This window comes from Populus euphratica, unplaced genomic scaffold, assembly GCF_000495115.2.
Source record: "Populus euphratica unplaced genomic scaffold, PopEup_1.0 scaffold35.1, whole genome shotgun sequence".
Classification (NCBI taxonomy): Eukaryota; Viridiplantae; Streptophyta; class Magnoliopsida; order Malpighiales; family Salicaceae; genus Populus; species Populus euphratica.
In genome coordinates, this window is record NW_011499860.1 from 437,764 (window position 1) to 453,849 (window position 16,086).

Genomic DNA, 16,086 nt, shown 5'->3' on the forward strand with positions numbered 1-16,086 from the left:
TTTCCAGCACTTTTCGTCTCATTTGATCTAATTCTGACGAATCGTAATTGGCAATTTTAAACCAATATATGATATATTTGTCTATCAATAATTTTGTGATTTGTTTCGTAAATTTTTGAATTATAAACATGTATTAATATAGATATAAATTCAGTATATATTTATGATTTTCTTTTTATTTTTTACTATGCTAGCTTATATTAGTTAAAATTATTAAAATATTTATAGTTATTTATGGTGGTTAAGCTTGGTAAAATAATTAAATTTAGATGAGTTAATATAAATTAAATAATTAAAAAATCATAATCAAAACTCGTGTCTGCAGGTGAGGATTGAGCTTAGTTGTGAAGTCAAAACTATTCTAGAGATTTTTATCTCTAATAAATACATATATCTAGTTTTGATGAAATATTAGCATGAATGCATAATAAATTTTTTTATTATAAAGTCAAATAATAATATAATTTATGTTAGGTTGGATGTTTTAGAATAAGTTTTATTTTCTATTTAATATAATAAACTCTTTACCTAAAAATCTCTCAAAACTAATTAAATTTTCTAGTAATTATAAAATTAATTAACGATTCATTTATTATTTTTATCCTTTTCACGTGATTAAATAGCCAAAATATTCTCCACAACAAACCCAACCAAATATAATCCAACATAAAAAATCAAATATAATTTTTTAATTTTACTTGATTCTCCTTTTTTTTTTTTTGGTTACTCAGGTCCCTTTTCCTTATTTGCTTGCGGTTTGCTCTCTAATTTTGTTTATTCTTCAATTTATTTTTATTAAAATAAAATAGATAAAAACGCTAATACAAAATAACGAATTTATTGAAAATATATTTTAGAAAAATTCTATATTTTTGAGAATATATTAAAAAATTCAGGGTAAAAAATAAGTTATCCCCGTTGTTCTCCTTTTACTTTACTCATAATACAAAGATAATGGAATTTTTAATTTTATATAATAAGTTTGCAAAGATCAAAAGATAATGATACATGAAAATTTAAATTTAAATGAGTTAAATCTAGAAATAACCAATCTCATCTCAGCATAAAAATTAAATGATAAAAATTATTAGCCTAGTAATTCAACACAAAAGTGTAAACAATGGATTAAAATTATTTAGGTAGCCATTGCTCCTGGTTCCTCAAAAAAACTTTGAAACAAAATTTATATATTTTTGTACTTGAAGAAAGATACAACTTGACATATATAAATACTTCCCCTCTTCTCTCTTGTTGGAAACAAAAAAAAAAGTCTAGCCAGTGATTCTGAATTTGTCGTTAAGCACGGATGTGGATAGCGGAGTGGCCCGGGAAGTCTCTTTTCTAGCCTCTGTACAAAGAACAACTCGATCCTTATGGCGAAAGCTTCAACGCGATTGATTAAAACGATATACTCCTTCAAGGATTTGGTATGAGCTATTCATTTTGTAAAATTAAATTAAAAAGTCCATAAATGACTGGGATCGAACGGAGACGAGCACCTTATCCATTGGGTCAAGGAGTCTTTCTGTTTACTGTTTCCTTAAGATTTTTATATAAAAATATATATAGAGGTTAAAAAGTTAAATACGAGGGTCTCAAAAGCAGGGGTGCTGTTGCATCATCATTTTTTTAGCAAGAAAATCCAAAGACAAGACTTTGAACATACTCTTCTCCCCTCCTCCGGTCGGTAGAATAGAACCCTCCTTCCCCTCCTTCAACCTACCTCTAGGTATCGAAAAGCAGAAAACAAGGCTTTTTTCTATGAGCGTAACTGTTGCTGAACCCAGAAAGGAAACAAGAACTGGGATGCCATGGCCATGGAAATATGAAAGGAAAGATATCTGCAAACATATTCTCTTTTAGTACACTATTTGTGTAGTTTTTAGTCTTCTTTTTTTTTGTGGAAAAGAAATCCGTTCTACCAATTTTTAGTGTTTTAAAGAAAAAGGGAGCATGGGAAAGCAACAAAAGTCGTTAAGGAGCAAGGCAGTCCACTTTGTGTCTGATCTCACCACTGTCATCCTTAATCCTATCTCTGATAAACCCTCCAAGCATCCCACTCCTCTTCCTCATCCTCCTCCTGTAAGTCCATCTCTCTCTCTCTCTCTCTCGATGTTCTTTCTTTTCTTTTCATGTTTTGGGGTTAAAGGTTGAGACTTTATCGTCATGTTGCCTTTTTCTGGATAATTGGATGAATACCCACTTCTAATTTTATGATGGGTAGGGGGATTTTAATTTGTTTTTTTATTGGGACTTTGGTATTTGATCTTATAAATCTGTTTTCTTTTCTTCTTTTTGTGAGTTCTGTTTATTGGTTATTAATTTTCAAGAATGAATGTAACTAGAATATTTTTCGCTAGAATTTTGATCATGGAAAGCTCAATGCATTTGATCACCGGGGTGCACTTAATAGGTTTATGAAATTAACTGTCTGTTTTCTTCTTGCCTTTTTCGTAAACAAAAGAGGAAAGGAACTTCATTGGAAATCAAAATGAAAAATGATCCAAATGCTATAAATCAAGACTGAAATGAGCTCCATGGTAGATGTTTGATAATCTTATCCAAGTAGATATTGGTGTTTTTTTTACTGTGTTCAGCAGCTTAACATTAACAATGTTAAGTTCGAAACTCTTCAAGGTTATCTATGTTGTAATCATTTTCCTATTGGGTTGGGTTGATATTTCCAAGAATTACTGTGGTTGGACTATTTTTAGCTAGAATCTTGATCGTAAAACTTCAATGTGTTTCTCTACAGTGGTTTCGTATGGGATTTAGGGGAATCAGTGTCTGTTTTTTTAGCTGACAAAACAAAAAAGGAACTTCATTGAAAATTAAAATGTGACTGATTTTAGAAACCATGATAAAAATGAACCTGATGATGCATCACTGACACTCTTTAAGTCTTATCCGAACAAGTATTTGATAACATAGCAATGTTATGTTGGGAATCTCGAACAAGTAATTGATAACATAGCAAAAAGGGAACTTCATTGAAAATTAAAATGCAACTGATGTCACAAATCATGACTAAAATGAACCTGATGATGGATAGCTGACACTCTTTAAGTCTTATTCGAACAAGTATCTGATAACATAGCAATGTTATGTTTGGACTCTCAAAAGTGTGCTGAAGTTGTAATTACCCACTTATTGTTTTGACAGGAAGATGTCAGTGAGTCAAAAAGGAGTCAGCTAGAGTTCGTTACTGAAGAGGATACAGGGCACTTAGTTGAGGAGCCTGATACTTCTTCATTTAGTGCATTCTTATACTCTTTGTTATCGTCCTCAGAGTCTGGAAATAATCCAAAATTGGATGAGCAAAATGATCATTCAGCACAAACGGGTGACCAGCTATCAGAGAATGTAGCAAAAGAGAGTGGCACAAAAAAGGGGTTATTTTCGAGGGGCAAACAAACTCTAAGAGCTGTTTACCAAGCTACAAGAATTGGTGGATATCGGAGCCAAGAAAGCAAGGGTAATTCAGACTTGAAAAATGTTGATGAGAATGGTGATTTTGGTGGACTTGAGGTGAAGAGTATGCCGAAGCAGAACATGAAAGAGCCTGTTGCTTTGGGTGATCTTCCAGACATATCTGAACCTTCATTGCTTCTTTCAGAGAAAGAAAGAAGCACCCTTTATGTTTCCCTTCCAGCACTTGTTCAAGGGAGGAAATGGTTATTGCTCTACAGGTACAGGATTACAGATTTTAAATATACAATTGATTTTAATATATATATATATATATATAGTCATGTGGTTGATAGCTAGGTAATAAATAGCAGTCTTTCCTTGACTTTCTCTTTCCATGGAGTTCTTTGTAGTACATGGAGGCACGGGATATCTCTTTCAACCTTGTATAGAAGAAGCATGCTTTGGTCTGGACATAGCTTGCTGGTAATGCTAATTTACTTTTGGCTAAGGACAATACTTTTTGTAGTTATTTAATTTAGATTTGTCTCCTGAAGGTTATTTTTCAAGTGGAAAGCTGCCCCTCCACCCCCGCAAAATTGATCACTTATGGGAGTAATTATATTGTACTGTTACCTTGCTCATAATTCTTATTGTGAAATAACTGAAAAAAGTTGATGAGACGAACTTTCCCACAGGAAACCTCTCCTGTGAGTGCAGTATCCAAGAGGATGTGGTGAATTTGTTGAGTCCAAAGTTGAATTACTGGATCTGTCCCATTGATTATGAGCTTTGCACGTTAGTCATAAGCCATGCATATGGAATTTGGAACTGGAGTTGCTCCACATGTCTTACCATGCTAATTTTCTTTCAGGTTGTTGGAGATCGCAAGGGGGCAGTATTTGGTGGCTTGGTTGAAGCTCCGCTAAGGCCAACCAACAAGAAATATCAGGTAGATACAAACTTATTAATTCATACAGAAAGCACTTTCTTTTATGCGTTGTGTTGACCATGAAGTTTGAACAGGGAACGAATAGTACATTTGTTTTCACAAATAAACCTGGTCATCCTGTTATATTCCGTCCTACAGGTATTTCCCTCTCAGATTTATAGGTGAAAACTCTTTATTCTAATTAACTGTCTTACTATTGGAAACATCTGGATTTTTTTGTTGGCGTGCCAAAACATTATTCCCTGTGTGCACTTGCTTACCTTATGGATGTTGTTCTAGCATCAGCATGCAAATATGTCATGTGAGAATGGGTAAAAAAAATGTTCATCAAACTGATATTGATTGCAGGAATTACAATAAAATTGGTTTGAAAGAAGCTTATACATACTTGTTAAATGAAAAATAGTTTCTTATTCAGCTGGTGCCTTTTGTCTTGCTAAATAAATTTTGCTTTACGGAATTCGCAACTTTGAGGACAAAAACTGCATTGCGTATAGTGCATTTCATTTTAATTAACTTTTAGATGAAGTAATCACAGCGTACTCTGCTGCAAGCAAATGCTACATATCTCTTGCTCTTTAACTTGTTAGATATTCATGGCCATGAGAACACTGAACTTATTACTTGCAACATAAAATTTAATGGTCCTTCAATACAAGGACATCCAACATGTTAATACTCCTTTTCTTCCCAAATTTTGTTCTCAGTATCTCTCTTAAGACTCCTGAAGATAGAATTTTTGGAAACTTGTGTTTGAACCGTGTATGTCAATCACAAGATCCAAGTCAAATTGCATGATGCCAAGAAAACTACAGTTAAATAGGAACTCAATAAATTTCTCAAACGGAGAGTGGAAACTTAGTGGAAGAATGAAAAAGCCTACAACATGAGGGTACATAAGCACATTCATGGCCATCCCAAAAAGGTGTTTTCTCAGAAGTCTACGGGACTTCAGTTTATCATCTATTTAAAACCTATTTCTGTTTTTGCTAAATCTGTCTGTGCACTAAAAGCTATGTTAAAGCAGGTGCTAATCGTTATTTCACTTTGTGCTCCACTGACTTTCTCGCAATTGGTGGAGGTGGCCACTTTGCACTCTACATGGACAGTGATCTGTGAGCACCAACCTTTACTTCTCTGTTATATATGTATTTATTCTGCAACCATGTGTAATGTGAATTATGTCTGTTTCCTCGAATAAAATTTAGATAGTGTTTAGTTATTGTTTTAGGATAGAAAAGACTGAGACTGCGGGGATAAGGGAGACTTGTCCCCTCTTCCTGTTTTGAAGGGATAAAAAATCGCTTCAAAACTTTCCTAGAAAATTATTTTCACATCTTTTGTCTTTTTAACCAAATATATTTTGTTTATTTCGGTTTCTTTTAAATTTGTCCTTTTTGTTTTGAGACACTACCTTTACACGTGATTATATAATGGATCTAATTTTTTTGTCTGTTCAATGCGAAGATTAAATGGATCAAGTTCGGTCTCGGAAACCTATGGGAACCCTTGTCTTGCGCACACAGAAGACTTTGAAGTTAAGGAAGTTGAGGTATGCATGGGCCTCTACCCTTCTCGCTCTCTCTCTCTCTCTCTCTCTCTCTCTCTCTTTCACACACAAACACGAAGCAAGCCGTTTCCTGTGGTTCATCAGCTCTACAGTGTCAAATTCCTTTTGGGATGGTTACAAAACAACTGACAGAAGTCGCATTTTCTCCCTCCGTATTGCAGTTGTGGGGCTTTGTATATGGTTCAAAGTATGAGGAAATACTTGCTTTAAGCCGAACTGAAGCTCCTGGGATTTGTCGGTTTTGAACGTTCAAGAATGGGACAGAGCTCATTCATTATGACGTGGATCAAGTGGTTTGTTTGACACTACTGAATGATGCTTGATGCCAATCCCTTGCACATCTCAAATGGAAGTCGGTACATGTAAAGAATCATTTACTATCAACCTTTGTACACAGATATTCAATCTTTAAACCAAGAGTGCTTTTTAACGTTTTTTAATGTAAGCTGGATTTGACAGTAATGACTGATCATGCTACATAGAAGAACACCTATGGCACTGCTAATTGTAGATCAAAGTTTGTAAATATATTAGATTAGTGAGATATTTAGTTTATCATCATAAATGTATGTGAAATAAAAGATGTTCAACCAAAACTTACGAGTTTATGTATATTTAAAATTATAATCATACAAAAGCATAATTCATGGAAAACATATTTAACATAAATATAATAAAAAGAATTTTAGCATATTAAATATATAATTAAACTTGCATATTAGTTAGTAACAAAAAAAGTATATGTTTAAATTAAAACAAAAAAAAATAGTTATTAGTTGAAGCATGTAAAAGTAATGAAATTCTTGTTATTATTAATGAATTTTTTATTTGCTTCTTATAATCAAGTCTCAGAATATACAATATAATTTATATAAAAAAACAATAGTTAATAATATTTATAAATAAATATTTTCTTCACAATAAGAAGAAAAAAACTTGTAATGAAACGACTTAATAAATAAAAATAATTAAACTATGCAATATAGAAATCAATATTCATTCTCTTTAACTTAGAGTTAATGTATGCTAATTATAAGCATGCAAAAGCATAATTCATGACAAATATATATTAACATAAATATAAAAAAAATAGCATGCTTATTAATTATATAATTAAACTTGTAATTGATATTAACTAGTAATAAAAAGTATTTATGTTTAAATTAAAATTAAAAAAATATTTATTAGTTGATGTGCTTAAAAGTAATGATTTTTTTGTTTGCTTCTCACTATCAAGTCTTGAGTAGAAAGAGTAGAATATATATATATATAGCTAATAATATTTATAAATAAATATTTTGACTTTACAATAATAAAAAAATAAAACTTTTAATAAAGCAACTTAATAAATAAAAATAATTAAACTATGCAAGATAAAAATCAATATTCATTTCCTTTCTTGGGTTTTAATTTTTATTACTTCACTTGTAAAGTGTATTGTATACAAAAATAATATTGTATAAGTAATACTTTTACCAAGTAAGTTTATAAGAAATATTAGAGAGATTACAAACAATCTCAAATAAAACTTAATTTTCTTAAACAAAACTTCATAAACTATAACTATTTATTGTACTAACTTTTTGTATATATAAACAATAACATATGTGTGAACAAAATCAACTAGATAACTATGATGTTAATCTTAGAAAGTATAAGTAAGATAAACAAAAAACATGATCAAACTAACAAAATAGCAAGAAATGTTATAAACAAATTAATAATTTACTTATTAGAAAAAATAAATCAATAAAATATATGGCATGCATCAAGACATCCAAAACACAAGAAAGATAATTTTAGAAAATAAATGAAAACTTTAAAACAAAGATATATAACCACTTTTTAAAATTAAACAAAAAAAAAAGAGAAATCATAACAAAACAAAAGGTTATAACATAACAAACCAAAAGATTACAGATTAAAGCATATAGAAATAAAATTAAATATATATATTTGGGAATATAACAAATTAAAAAATAAATAAATTATAACTTAAATTTCAAAGATGCTAAAAACTTATTTCATAATTAATCTATATTATTATTTTCATTTTTTTTTCACAAGATAAACTAAACAAAGTCAAATATAAAAATAAAACCTTAAGATTATAGATTAAAGTTTGTAAACATATTAGTCTAGTAAATAAAGATATTTAGTTTATCATCGTAAAGGCATACTAAATAAAAAGATGTCTAACAAAAACGTAGAGTTGATACATGTTTAAAACTATAAGCATATTAAAACATAATTCATTGTAGACATGCTTTTGACATAAATATAATAAAAAGAATTATAACATGTATACTAAATATTAGAGAATAATATAAATCATATCTTGAGATTTTATCTAATAGCTTAAACTTTTAGGTCAAGATGATAATTTGACATAGTACCAGAGCAGAGTTCGAATCTCATCACTCTATTTATTTGATAAAAATCAAGTACAAGTTAACGTGGATCTGTGTAAGTTTCAAACTTAAATAGCTTTCACTTGAAGGGGTGTGTTAAAGAATAATATAAATCATATTTTAAAACTTCACTTAACAATTTAAACTTTTAGATAGAGATGATTATTTGATATTAAGCATATAATTAAACTTATAATTGATATCAATTCAAAGTTCTAGCATGAATACTACTAATAAAAAATATCTATTTTTAAAAATTATAATTGCAACACATCTATTACAAGCTTTAGCATTTCAATTAAGAATATGTTTGGTATTATAGTAATAATTATCTTTTAAAATTTATTTTAATATCAGTACATCAAAAAATATGAAGAAACTAAAAAAAACATAAAATTTAAAGCTAAGAATTTTTTTTTAATTTTTTTTAAAATACTTTTAAAACACAAAACTACACTAGTTATATACTTTCATCATATTTAATAAAATCTTTTCAACAAGAATGCAACTATTAACACGAATATGACCAAATGAGTCCGCAAATTAATTACAAACGCAACATTATATCATATTTTTGTTACTACAAATATCACCATTATTGGATTAAGTTTGATTCCTCGGAGATGGAGTTTTTTTTTCCTCAACAAAAAAAAGGTACCATTAATAAAAAATTTATTGTAAACTAAAGTTTATATATGTATTGGAAAGTTAAGATAAAAATTTTATTTTTTAAAAAGAAAAAAAATTGAATATTTGTTTAAATTTAAAATTAAATCCTAAAGTTTTAATTGATTTGAATCAATACAATTAAATTTCATCTTGTCAAATTAGATATTAACACACTATCAAAACTTATTCTTAATATTATAAAAGCCTATATAAAAACAACCTAAATAAAACATCAAACATAATCATAAATCAACTTAGTATGAAAAGATTAAATTGAAAATATAAAAAAATCAAATAAGAAAAAAATCATAAATAACTATTGTAACCCATACTATATTGTGTTTTTCTTCTATATTGCATACCCATAATTGTTTTTTAAATATTTCTTCCGCCCTTGTTTTTTTTTATCACAAACATTATTTTATAATTTATTTGAGCATCAATTTTGCAAAACCACACTATTAAAAGTAAAAAAGACTTAATAAAAAGATGACGTGAATAAAAAAAAATTATTTGCTGTTAATAACTTTTTCAAATATTTGAGTAATAAACAAATAGAGATTTGGGGGTTATAGAAGGGAAATATATATTTTTTTTATTTGTATTCTTATTTAGAGGAACCAGTAATCAGGTGATAACTCAATATTTTTAAGTTGATTTAAGTAATAAGTCCAAATATATATAATTCTGATGATTTATTAGAAGTAACGCATCTTTAAACTCAGCCCACAGGTATATGTTTCTATCAATCTGCATGGACTCATTCAATTATTGAGTTCAATTATATATAAGTATGATAATTTAACAGATTCAACATCATTTAGTCAAACATTAAACCTAAATATATATAAATTTAATAATTTACCAGACTCTGATAAATTAATAAACATTGAACCTAAATTTTAAAAAATTAATAAAATATTACTAATTCTCCATCAAAATCTTCCGGGCCGGAGGAGGAGTTGTTAGCCTAGGAATGAAGGTATTCACTTTTCTTGTGGATTTTAATTTCCACAGCTGACGGCACAGGAAAAGGCAACAGAAAAAGAAAAGTAAGAAGAAAGAGAGCGCGCCTAAAGGCTCGCCAAAAATGGCGACGACGAAGCGAAACGGTGGAGCCACCAGGTCGGAGAGAACGAACCCAAGGGTTTGGCTATACTCCGTTTTGCTCACTCTTCAATACGGAGCCCAGCCTCTCATCTCCAAACGCTTCACCAGGTCCTTTCCTTTCCTTTCCCTTCTAATTCCAATTTCCAACGGCTTTTACTTTCCTTTCTCTTCGATTTTCTTGTCTTTCTCGCATTGATTATTTTCTCTTGGAATTTCATCAATTCAACTCGCTTTGTTTTTTCCAAGTAAATTTTGCATTAGGATTCGATTCTCGTTATTCCTTTAATGAATTTGAAATTAAATTGTTGATTGATTAATGATTGCCTTTTTTGGTACAATTTGAGGAAGCATGATCAGGTTAGTCGTAATTTGTATTAGTTATTCAATTTCCGGATTCCGATATTGGTATGTTGTGATTCTGACCTAGTTTATACAAAATCAGCTGGTCTGTTCTGACCTAATTTTTACTGATTTCGACGGTCTTATTGCCTGAAAAATTTGTGAATTTGTGCTCAATCTGGCTTTTTTGCTTTCGTTCTTAAGCTACCCCAAGCTTTAACGGATCCAATTTATTATGATCGTTGTTTCCTTTATATGTTAACAAATGTTCTTGGCATGCGTTTTTCTATGCAATGCTAGTCACTAATTAATTGAGTTTCATGCAGACGTGAAGTAATCGTGACTACATCTGTTTTGACATGCGAGTTAGCTAAGGTAAGTCATGTTCCAAGTACATGAATTTCGTTTTCATTGAAGTTTTTGTTTATATTTAAACACAATGATCATCTACTTTTTTCTTTTATTTTCTTTAGGTTGTATGTGCCCTAATTCTCATGGTAAGAGATGGAAGTTTGAAGAAAGTGTTCAGCCAGTGGACTTTGGTTGGTTCGTTGACTGCATCCGGACTTCCTGCAGCAATTTATGCACTGCAAAACAGCTTGCTGCAGATATCATACAAGAATCTTGATTCACTCACATTTTCAATATTGAACCAGACAAAAATATTTTTTACTGCATTCTTTACATACATAATGTTGAGGTATGTTCTTAAATTTCTTTTTAGTGGTCCGTTATTCATCTCTTTTGGACTATATTAAGTATACAGCAATGATTCTCAATGTCCAAGCAATTAACATCTTATAAAACCTAGAAACCATTTCTTGTTTAGGTTTATTTGAATCTTGGCTCTTGAGTCTGTGCTATGCTCCACCTAATAACTGCCTCGTTGAATTTTTTTCTATTTTGAAATGAGTTGCTTACAGATTGATATCCCATAGTGGCTCATTAGTAAGAAAAGCTATAAGTTGTGATTTACAGATCCCTATCACTTTGTCTTTTTATAGACTTTCATTCCTTGTTCTTGGTGTTCAAGAATTCTTGAAATATCATGCCAACTAAGCTGGTATTTTAAGTCATCTTCTATTCTGAAGCTAATGTATGAGAACCTTTCTTTGGATATTTTTTGAGTATGTGCCTGCTTTTAATAAGCCACCGTCCTTAATTGTAATGTGACTGAGGCAACATCCAGGCAGTAGATTATGAGAAGCCACATACCTGTACGTGAAACTAGTTATGCTAAGTTTTAGGTTGGTATTGGAAACTCCTTTTACGTTCTTCTCTGGTGGGAGTGTGCAGGCAGAAGCAATCAATTCAACAAATTGGGGCTTTGTTGTTGCTGATAATGGCAGCTGTTCTTCTAAGCATTGGTGAAGGCTCTAGCAAAGGCTCTAGTAGTAGTGACCCCGAGCAAATTTTATTTTATGGGATCATTCCAGTCCTGGTTGCTTCTGTTCTCTCTGGTCTTGCTTCAGCTTTGTGTCAATGGGCTTCTCAGGTACTTTAACTTGTATTTAAATGATCTTATCAGTGTTGTCTATTCCCAACCCTTCCAACATTATTTCTCTTCATTTCAGGTTAAGAAACACTCGTCGTACTTGATGACTGTAGAAATGTCAATTGTTGGAAGCTTATGCTTGTTGGCCAGCACCACTAAGTCTCCAGATGGAGAAGCTATCAGACAGCATGGATACTTTTATGGTTGGACTCCACTAACTATGGTAATGATCTTACCCATAATGCAATTGTTCTTGAAGATAACAATGGCATACTTGGCAAAATATTTAAAGTGGCAATGGGTTGGAGTTGGAATATGATTGGTGGGAGTTTCAGTTTCAAATCTTGCCATGAAATAGAAAACAACTCCAATTGGTTTGTGGTTCTCTCTCTCTCTCTCTCTTTTTTTTTTCCAGTTGAGGTAGTTTTCTTGTCTGAAGGATGGAGAAATTGTCTATAGATCATATGGTCTTTTCCCTCTGTTTAAATCTTTTACACTGACACAAATATAGCTGGATGGTAAAGCTCATATATCCCGGGCGGTTGTTAGTATTAGGATATCTGCCTGAAGTTGGAATGCTTTTAATTTGCTGTCAATCTCCTGTGACTCCTGTTTCTTTCAGAGACAAAATTTTGCTTGTTGTCCTTCTGGTTATGCATTGACTCTTTGGATTTTTCTTCTTCTTCTGGTTACTCAAGAAACATTAGTAGATGGCTTGTCATTCTGTGGGCTGTTAAAATTGTCCACTTACTAATATAGTTTGACAGCCACAAGTGCATCTGGCATTGCATAATGCTTCAGATTGGTGAAATTTATCTGCATTATATATTTGAAGTAGGAATATTTTGAAATATGATGTATTGAGATTGTTGAGGTGTAGAGGAGGATCTAGTCATTAGTTTATCCAAAGAGAGTGTTTAAATTGTGATACAGTTGGAAAAAAGTATTTTGAGTTAAAAATCAGATTTGAATCCTGCCTTTTGGGTTCATGTATTGGATCCCAATGACACTCAAAAACATGTTTTTTTGAATACACAAATCTCAAATAAAGCTGAATGGGACATATGCATTGGGTGGGGTGTATTGGGTTGATAGGCTGTGGATGTGAGGGATATTTTGGTTTAGAGTAGTTGTGAATTGATATAATTTATATGCGAGGCCTTTTATTCCCCCAGCTTCTTCTCTTGGAGCCTTGGCAGTATTGCATTCTGAATTTTACAGAGCCAGTAATATTCTTGTCAGATATGTCAAGGTGCATTTTCAATTTTTCTGCTGACGGCATACCTGCTAACAGCTGTATCATGCGGTTTAACATTGAAAAGTTGTGTTTCTTTTGTTTCAGATCCCAGTTGTAGCCAATGCTCTTGGTGGAATTCTTGTTGGCCTTGTCACAAGCTATGCTGGTGGTGTGAGAAAGGTAAATATAACAATGTCAAAGTGGATAATTTTTATCAGATAATGGAAGCCAACTCTAAAGATATGGCCTGGAGTTTCCTCAATTATGAGCTACTAAGACAGCTTTTTATCTCCACAAAATCTTCTCCAGGGGTTTGTCATTGTTTCTGCACTTCTTGTAACGGCCTTGCTTCAGTTCATGTTTGAAGGGAAACCACCTTCAGTGTACTGTCTTGTGGCTCTTCCACTCGTCATGAGCAGCATTTCGATATACCAGAAATATCCATATAGAGTTAAAAAGAAGGAATCATAATCACATTGACCACAAAAGGGAATCATTGAACTAGCCCCAGTAGATAGAGGTTTCTTTTGGTTTAAAATTTAGGCATCTCAACTAGTAGATGGAGAAAGTACTGCTATTTTAAAGAAGTTTCTCCATAGCTGCCAGATAAGGAGACGAGGGCTCAAAGCACTGCTTTGTTTTTTCTTCCCCTCAAAATTGTATGCAGTCTTCATTCGACAAAATTCAATACTGGTTTCTAGCAAAAGGAAGAGAACAGGGTACTGATTTGTGATCCCTTCTGACTATGGATGACTTGTGTTCTTTAGAATCTTGTCAACATGAATATTTTATTGTTGCACGTTGTGAACTTGACACGAATGGATTTAATGTAGAAAACAAAACCCATGCAAGGGTGTTTCCTCTCTCTCTCTGTCTCTCTAGCTCTGTCGGAGAAATGCATGTTAGAACTTTTTGTTCTTTGCTTAATTGTTTCCTGTTGGGATCTCGTATTTCTGCTAATGTACTCCTCCACCCATGCAACTATGGTGGAAGTCCAAATTCAGTTCTAGAAATTTAGAAGGAAATAAAATAAAAAAGGAAGAATGTACAAGATAGCACCAATGCGAGGGTCACTGACAAATCGATCCTTGTTATCATGGATGAACCTCTATTTGAATATAATATAATTATAATAAATAGCTACTGTATTAATAATACTAGAAATTATGTCCAAAATCCTTGAAATTACATCCAGTTTAGTGATGGAATTTTTTATCCAAACAAGTTTTTTTCCTCAAATGCAAAAATATACTCAATTTTAATTGTAAAATTTACTTCAATATTTTATTTGAAACTCTTTCAATTTATAGCATCATTATATAGAGTATAATAGAACTAGATTATTTTTTTTTATTTTTAATATCTAATTAAAAACTAGTATTCAAATAATTATGAACTATTAGTTCATCTTCTTTATAAACTAAAAAAACATCTTAGTTATTCTTAAGCACTTAATATTATTGTTAACTATCTTCCAATTACTTTTATATTGATTAGATTGATATTTATTTATTATATTCAAAGCATAAGATATATTTAATCTTGTACATGATATTTTTAACATATAAGGAATGATTTTCATTATATATCTCAATTTGTGTTTTAAAGCACATAATCTTAGAGAGATGTATCCTATATGAAATAGGTAAGTATTATTTTTTAGATTTTTTCATGCTAAATTATTTTAGCATCTTGTCTATTTGCATGGATTAAGACAATCCAAACAAACTTTTAGATATATTTTTGTAGATCTTTATTCCCGGTATATAGGTTGTTTCTCTTATATTCTTCATAAAGAAATTACTAAACAACTAAATCTTTACTAAGTAAAGTAAAGAAATATCATTTTTCATTAATAATATATCATGCAAATATAATATTATAAAAATAGTTCAACTTTCACTAACGCTTTTATAAACTCAAATGGATTTTAATGAAGTCAAACATTATGGTTATTTCATCAAAATGGATATTCCAACTCTTTGAAACTTAATTGAACCAATATATGAATTTTCATAACTTGCATACTTTATTGCAAAATTTCTTATATTCAAAACCGGTTATGTCACATACACATCTTCTTGAAGATTCCCATTAGAAATATAATTTTTATATCCATTTTCCAAACATTATAATCATAATAAGCAAAATTCTTATAAACTTTAACATAATTATCAACAAGAAGGTTTCATCAAAGTTAATCTATTTGTCCTTGTCTGTAATATTTGACAACTAGTTTAGTTTTGTATATTTATACATTAGTATTTATACCAATCTTTATCTTAAAGACTTATTTACATTGAATGAGTTTTATTCTTTTAGGTGGATCAACCACAATCTATACCTGGTTGTCTTATATGAAATTTATTTCATAGACTCAATCTATTTTTTAGAATTAATATCTAATATTGGTTTTATGTAATTGGTAGGCTTATCAAATATGAGTAACTTGTTATTTTAAATTTTCATTCAATTTTCATGAGAAGTCCATATCTTATTGGTGTATAACGTGTCCTACCAAATTTAAGGATTTTTTTATGTTTCTAAAGCTTTAAGTTGAACAAAAAATATTGTAGCCTCATATCCTCTATTTGGATATCATTTTATAGTTTTTGAACTTTTTCAAGTTCTATTTTTTTTATCATTGCTTATTTTAAAAACAAATTATTTCTTTAGAAAGATGACATGTTTTAAAACAAACACTTTCGCTCCTTAAGGTGACATAAATATTATACAATAATTTTTTATAGATATCCTAAACTTATATTTATTTGCCCTAGCTCTTAGCCTTTTAAATACAATACGCTTCACAAAAGCATCACATCTTAACTTTTTAAGTATGATAAGATTAGTCTCATATCATTTTATTTTTTATATATAGTCTTATTAATAGAT

General features: G+C 30.5%; 2 protein-coding genes across 2 annotated transcripts; both read left to right on the forward strand.

Moving 5' to 3' along the window:
* Positions 1-1,328: 1,328 nt before the first annotated feature.
* On the forward strand, positions 1,329-6,494 carry LOC105124463 (oxidation resistance protein 1-like). The gene is made up of 8 exons (XM_011024488.1): positions 1,329-2,082; positions 3,163-3,689; positions 3,822-3,894; positions 4,283-4,360; positions 4,435-4,498; positions 5,388-5,475; positions 5,828-5,912; positions 6,092-6,494. The coding sequence occupies exons 1-8, from the start codon at positions 1,954-1,956 to the stop codon at positions 6,173-6,175; spliced, it is 1,128 nt and encodes a 375-aa protein (XP_011022790.1). The 5' UTR covers positions 1,329-1,953; the 3' UTR covers positions 6,176-6,494.
* Positions 6,495-9,945: 3,451 nt separating this feature from the next.
* Positions 9,946-14,059, forward strand: LOC105124464 (CMP-sialic acid transporter 5-like). The gene is made up of 7 exons (XM_011024490.1): positions 9,946-10,228; positions 10,786-10,834; positions 10,933-11,159; positions 11,756-11,954; positions 12,034-12,177; positions 13,297-13,371; positions 13,501-14,059. The coding sequence occupies exons 1-7, from the start codon at positions 10,101-10,103 to the stop codon at positions 13,660-13,662; spliced, it is 984 nt and encodes a 327-aa protein (XP_011022792.1). The 5' UTR covers positions 9,946-10,100; the 3' UTR covers positions 13,663-14,059.
* The last annotated feature ends 2,027 nt before the right edge of the window (positions 14,060-16,086 follow it).